This window comes from Austrofundulus limnaeus, unplaced genomic scaffold (assembly GCF_001266775.1).
Source record: "Austrofundulus limnaeus strain Quisiro unplaced genomic scaffold, Austrofundulus_limnaeus-1.0 Scaffold137, whole genome shotgun sequence".
Classification (NCBI taxonomy): Eukaryota; Metazoa; Chordata; class Actinopteri; order Cyprinodontiformes; family Rivulidae; genus Austrofundulus; species Austrofundulus limnaeus.
The window spans coordinates 621,892-629,010 of NW_013952539.1; the positions used below are offsets into that span (position 1 = coordinate 621,892).

The window sequence follows — 7,119 nt, forward strand, 5'->3', positions numbered from 1 at the left end:
TGTTTCTTCACTCGAGGTGACCCCTACACATATATCATATGTCATAAAGTGATTTCCTGTATTAAATAGAATTTTATATTTGCCCTGATTTTCGGTTTAACTTCTTACATTTACAAAAACAGACATTAGATTTTCTTGAGTTTTTTCCTGTTTAAAGTGGTTTCCTCCTAACAGTTCCCCATGACCCAGACAGGAGAAGAGGGGTAAAGAAAATAGATGGATGTTAGACTTACTAACAAGAAAACTGTCAGGAAAATGTCCCCTTTCTGCTTTTAGTTAGAGAGCCCGTAAAAGCAGAAGCTTCAATTCCTCCAGCAGCTCATTTTTAACTTGATGGAAACAAAGCTCTCACACAAATACGTGCCTCGGAAACGTCACGTTTCTGTCTCCCCCACAGAATCTGCAGACAGAGATCCAGAATCTGAAAGACCAGGTCCAGGAGCTGCACAGAGATCTGACCAAACACCACTCCATCATCAACACGGACAAGATGGGCGAGATCCTGGAGCGGTCGCTGCACATCGATAACCAGATAGCTGCTCAGTACTCCACTGTGGAAACCATGAGGGTCATCTTTGAAGAGGTGATTCAAAGAGCTTCATGTTGTGGAAATATTCACACTGACTGAAATCTGTTAACATTTTCTGGAGCACATGAAATGTTTTGTCAGCTCTAAATGAGTGTTTTTGTTTACAGATCTGGGAGGAGACTTTTCAGAGGGTTACTAACGAGCAGGAGATTTATGAAGGTTTGTCTTTAATTCTTATAACACAATCTGTCCCCTTTTCTAATTTAATAGTTCCTTTGTTCACTGACTGCAGCCCAACTTCATGACCTGATGCAGCTGAAGCAGGAGAACTCTTACCTGACCACCATCGCCAGACAGATCAGCCCCTACATCCTGTCCATCGCCAAAGTCAAGGAGAGGCTGGAGCCCAGGTGTGGAGGCCTCACGATTGTCACATTGTCGACCTGTCTCGGCAATAATCCTTCAGAACATTTGTTTGCAGTAATTATGTTTTATGTTCACGTTTGTCTGATTATTCAGGCTTCAGGAGCCTAAGGAGCACCTTGATGACCGAACTGAAACAATGCTGAAAATCTATGAAGACAGCTCCATGGCCCTGAAGGAGAGCCAGGACAGGTGCTCGTTTTTTTCTTCTTCTCAGCTCTTTTTTTTGTCAAAAACAAGCAGCTTCAGAGCATGAAAGAAGGGAAAAAAATCACCAATTTGTAAATATTTCTTTATGTTTGACCTTAGAATAAGAGTATTTTGGTTTATATTTATGTTAGAAGTCAATTTGTGCCTTTTCAAGCATTAACATTTATTGATTGCTGCTTAATTTAAAACAGTTTATATCTACGGAAGAAGATTAGGCCCACTGGGAACAAAAAAAAAAGAATTTTGACTTTAATCTCATAATTCTGACATTTTTCTCAAAATTTAAATCACAATTCTGACCAAACACAGAATTTTGACTTTAATCTCAGGATTTTGAAAGAAAGGGAAAAGCCTGAATTCTGACTTTACTATCAAAATTCTGAGATAAAAGTCAAAATTCTGTCAGAATTCTGAGATTAAAGTCAGATTTGTTTTTCCCAGTGGCCCTAATCTTCTCTCGTATATCATTGTTGAAAACCGGTAAATTTATTTTTTGGTCTGACAGAAAAAAAAAACAAAAACAGAAATAGGACAAAAATAAGATTTTAGCCAAGTTTAAGGTCAAAATCTTAAAGTTTTAGGATTAGAATTGATTCCAMGTTTGGACAAGAAGTGAATGTTTTATTCTTTTTGTTTGTTTTTGTGTGTTGTTGTTGTTGTTGACAGCGAACAAAGTTGTATCACAGACCAAGACAAAAGCAAGAACAGCCGACCGCTGATGCTGGAAGCAGTGGAGATTTCTGTCAAGAGCAGCTGAGCGGGCAGGCAGAGGGGCCCCTCGGAGGGGTCCAGCACCAGTGACATTCCATCATAAACACTGTGCCGTTTGATTCCTGAACCCCGCCATCCYGGTTCAGTGGAACAACACGCCTTAAACCAGCCGTAACAAGCCCAGGATGGTGTGTTTTTTCTCTGCTGCCTGCAAATAGTGCAGAACATGRCATTTTCTGAGCAGCAGGGAGCTGTCAGCAGCRTCTGAGGTGAGCTCCTGGATTGACTCTAACTGGATGAACACGACGGCCGGATACTCCCAGCTGTCAGAGCAGGACGCTGACACGCTCCTGTGTTGCTTTAGTGTTATTTAAAACTGGGAGACATCCTTCATGYTAAAACTACAGTATCCGATCATTAACATGTTTATATTTTAGCTGTTGAGATAATTATACTGAGAGCGGGGTTTGGGCCRTGACAGCCTGAATCCGGTTCTTCAGACGGTTGTTGAACCAGTTTGACAGCACGCGTGGAAGACAGAAAATGCAATGATGGTTGTGTCGTTTGCGTTGTCGTCAGAGGTCACCTGTCAGATGTGTCAGCTCAAGCATCACTGTCTGTTACCTGCCGTTACTGCTTTACCTGCACTTTTTATTTCCACATGCCCAAAAATAAGAATAAGGGATTGCCAGTGTGTGTGAATAATGATGAACTCACCTCAAGGAGGACATATCATGAAAAATTGACTTTTTTAGCCAATAAATACATTTTGTTGTGAACTCCAGTGGTGGACAGTAATGGAGTACATTCACTTGAGTACTGTACTTAAGTACATTTTTTGAGTAACTTTACTTGAGTAATTATTTTTTTGGGAACTTACGACTATCACTCCACCACATTTCAAAGACAAATATTGCACTTTTGACTCCACAACCTTTTTTAAAAGCTTGTTAGTTACTTGTTRCTTTTGGTTCACCATAGTTTTGTGATCCTTTGCTGTTTTTCGTTCTTGAAATGCATTTGGCCACACGTTATGTTCCTCACATGGGAAACCAATCACAGTCAGAACTCACGTCTAAAATAGATTTGGAATTACATCATCCTAGTTAACGGTGGCAAGCTGAGCTTCACCTTCATTTCAAACAGAAGCCAGCAATGGAGACGGCTGAAGAAACTTAAGYAGAGAAACCAGAGCRGCATGGCCATATCTCAGGTCAATGTTTGAGATTTTAAGACTGAAAAACTTTGTATCAGTTTAAACATCTTTTCTGTTCACTGCGGATAAACTACATTTCTGCATTTAAAGGTACAGTGTGTAGGATTTGTTGTTTTCAGCGACATCTAGTGGTTGAGTGGTTGAATCATCCTCCCTGGTCCTCCCCCCACCCCCACCCCGGCTTCCAAATGCAAAAGAGTTGCTACGGTGTCTCTCAGGTGTCAAAAACCTTTGATAATTCCAACCGYGATGTCTACCAGCAGCTTCAGGGCTAGTGATGTTTCAAGYGGTAAGATTATGAGCTTTAATAAGTAAAATTATCCCAGCTACAATGACAGACAACAAATATTACATTTATAGTATTACAACTAAAACCATTTTTGACGCCGCCACCGCAATTTGTCCTTCATGAGCCTTCGTAGACAAGATGGCGGCTGCCTGTAGTGGCGACCCGCGACCATGGAGATATAAACAGCTTTTTATAAGGAAAAAATAATAAAACAAGGTCTTTGTCTGCAATGATTAGACATGTTTTTTTTATTATTGTCATTAGTGATTATCTCAATTTCGGCCAAAAGAATTGACAAAATCCTACACACTGTGCCTTTAAGAACTCACCACTCACTTTATCGCATTTTTATGCTGAAGTCTTTACAGGTGTAAAATTTGTAGCAAATTGGTTCTACGTGTCGATACATCAGGTGGTTTCTGAGAGATACAAGGTTCTGTAAAATCACACAAGGAAGTTTCTTCCTTTTTTTTTTACTTTGGAGCACGGGAACTCGTCTCCATTTATTCAAAGAACTCTCCTCTCTTCTCTCCATACAGCGGAGGAAAAACAAAACAAAAATCTATCAGGGTCAACATGGCTACCACATCAAGCCGCCMCTTTTTTTTCMAAGTCAAAGCACACAATATAAAACTTTATCGCAGGCGGCTATAAAACCCAGTGCTGAGCTTCCAGGACTGGTTTCACCTGACCAAATCTGTTCCTTTTATTGCCTGGAACAGATCCATCAGGTGGGTTTCTGAATTTTATGCATTTTTGCTGAAATATCGCCCACCAGTGGTTCAGAGGGCAGGTTGTTATAAAACCTGGTGCTGAGCTTCCAGGACCGGTTTCACCTGACCAAATCTGTTCCTGTTATTGTCTGGAAGTGATCCATCAGGTGGGCTTCTAAATTTTATGCATTTTTGCAGAAATAATGCCTGCCAGGGGTTTCTGGCTGAATCCAGGCGGGAGAGCGGGTGCTGGACGTAGGACCACGGTTCCACCTCACTGGATCTGTTCCTTTTATTCCCCTGCATCAGCACAAGCAGTCCTGTGCTGGAAATCAGCCGTTTCACCTGCCGGAGCTCGCCCAACGACTTTTGATCGCTTATATCTCCACATGGGAACGTCCCAGGAACTTGCAACCACTTCAAGTTGTAGCGGAGATCCAGAACATTAAAATGAGCCGTCTCCCACCCGGATCCGACGCTCAGAGCCGGCGCTAGAGGCTCCGGAGTAAATTTTTATTTATTTATTTATTTTACCTAAGTTTCTTCTAAACTAACAATTACAATGAATTACAGAGAGCAGAGTGTTTTTGTGTTACTCATCCTTTTCAGATTGTAGGAGAAAATCACAAAAAAGCATCGCAGGTCCGAAGGAATGTTACTTTATTCACCAGGTTAGGCTGTAACTGTGCCTGAGTGAGACCGGCATCAGTGTTGTCTGAAATCAGCTTTATCTGTGTATCATGTCCAGATTTTGTCCTGAAATGTAAATTGTGCAATATCTTTTCCCGTTCTTCGGCCATCTTTGCAGCATTTTGCCCTGTTAGAGAGCGGCAGCAAACTAGCCCGTACTCTTCATTTCTCCCTCTTTGTCTCTTTTACATGCACAACATATCCCCTCTACAGCAGGTRATGCATGAAGGGATTTACTTTCTGCAGCAAAGGCAGGGTCATCTGGAAGAGCAGCCTTGGTTTGTTCGAAAATTTCAAAATTTTAAATAAATTAACCGATAGATTTGGGGAATAAAAATGTTTGATTTTTTTTTCTCCCCTTTCATATTCCGACTCAAAACCCACAACTCGGCACATAGCAGTAATTCAAGGTGAAACATGCCCACAGCACAGAAACAAGGGTGGCCTCTATTCTGGGCTCAGGTACGGATAATAATGAGGAGACAGACTGATGGCCTCAGCAAACAGAAGAAGAAGGTTATTTACATTGTGCAGCCGGAGCTGAAGTGGGTTTGTTCAGAGGAAATATTGGGGTCACATTGGCCTTAAGGAACAGTCGTGCTCTGCAGAGGAGTCAGAGGTGCAGATTCATTAAAAATACATTTGTGACAGCGGAGTAACAAACGACCGTGCTCGTGCTCCGGTCCTGTACTTCCCTCCCCACAGTCATTCATCATCTGCTCTCATCGAACCGGCAGCCTCGCGTTCATTATTCCCCTCTCCTCTGAGTCTCTGCCGTGCTTCTTCACCCACTGTGTGCAGGGGCGGTAATAAAACTATAAAGGCTATTTCGCTCCTCGCCAAGATTTATTCTGAAAGGCATTTATAGCACATGGTGCTCGTTTCTTTAACCGACAAAAATTGTGCCATTTATTTTACAACGGAACGTGGGAAGACGTCCCAATTGTCAYGTTGAGGAGGAGGAAAAAAAAACCATTAAAGATGAAAAAGAAAGATAAGGGTATGATAAAATAAAAGTTTAATAAGCTCATTTAAAAATGGGTCACTGATGAAATCAAAGTGTTGCATTAATATGAATTAAAGCAAATAGAAGAGATGAAACTACAAATGGTTACATAAAGATAAAAAGAGTTAAAAGTCAYATTTCTGCTAATGAGCTACAGTTTTACTGACTTTTACAATATTTATAAGAGAGAGCCTAATTATTTATCTATTAATGCATTTTGTTTGTTTTTTCAAATAAAGGCATTTTAAAAACGATATAACCTGATTTAAAGTGGTCTAGCTTGTATTTATTTTGAATTTTTTTGGTCACTTTGATTTACTTTGTGATGTTCTCATTTTTATTGCTGCATGATTAGGGTAGACCGGGGACAGTTGCAACACCTTTTGTATTTGACTCTGTTACTCAGAGATGGTTTGCATTAGACAAACCAAACTTTAATACAATAAACTTACATCTGTCTGTTAGTAGTCAAAACCACTTATAGATTATTAAAGCATGTACATTCTTCACAATTTGCATTTGAAAGTGAAAAGTCAGATGTTGCAATTGACCCCGGTACTGGGGACAGTTGAAACACTGTTTGGGGGTGGTTACAACATATTTTTAATGCAATATATTTCACTGTAAATAAAAGTTTTATTATATTTATATTCATATTATTGCTAAATTAATAAAAACTGTAAGTCATAATGATATTACAGTGTTATTTATTTATTCTGTTTGGTCAAATGACGAATAGCGATTTGCCTTGATGCGTAGACCTTATAAACAGATGTCAAAGACTCTAATTCAGAGATTCTCAACCTATGGGCCGCGACTCAATTGTGGACCGCGAGCGCCACCTTGAGGGCCTCAAAAGAACAATAGTTTTTAAGTTTGGGCCGCAGAGGGCCGTGGGACCGCTTTGATTTCGAATTAGGTGCAATACACTTTCTCACCACTAGTAGCAGTAGTGCACCACTCAGATATTTAACAACTTTTTTAATATGTAGAAGAAGAACCTTCGAAACCTGCTGAGAATGGAAACTTATTTTAAATAAAAAGTAGAAGCAAAAATGTTAGTAACTCGTCAAAAAACACCAAAGTTTGTCACTGATATGAAGAGCAGCTTCTGATTTCACCATGCAATATTTTAAAACTTCAAAACATTATCAAATACAGTTGCAGATACAACTATATTTTAATTTGCAATGTTATTGTTTGTCACTAATACGAAGAGCAGCTTCTGGTTGCAAAAGTTTAAAAATGCTATATTTTCATTTGTATTTAATCAAATTTATTTTTACATTTTTTTAATTTGAAACATTTTACATTAAACATTTTTAATTTATT

General features: G+C 39.6%; 1 protein-coding gene across 1 annotated transcript in view; it reads left to right on the forward strand.

Moving 5' to 3' along the window:
* Window positions 1-2,652, forward strand: part of LOC106522834 (RING finger protein 207) — a 31,979-nt gene extending 29,327 nt beyond the window's left edge. The window contains exons 16-20 of the mRNA XM_014016025.1: window positions 398-583; window positions 697-748; window positions 822-939; window positions 1,049-1,144; window positions 1,829-2,652. Coding sequence (XP_013871479.1) covers window positions 398-583; window positions 697-748; window positions 822-939; window positions 1,049-1,144; window positions 1,829-1,919 — 543 coding nt within the window. The 3' untranslated portion in view covers window positions 1,920-2,652. The remainder of the gene's footprint in view (window positions 1-397; window positions 584-696; window positions 749-821; window positions 940-1,048; window positions 1,145-1,828) is intronic.
* The last annotated feature ends 4,467 nt before the right edge of the window (window positions 2,653-7,119 follow it).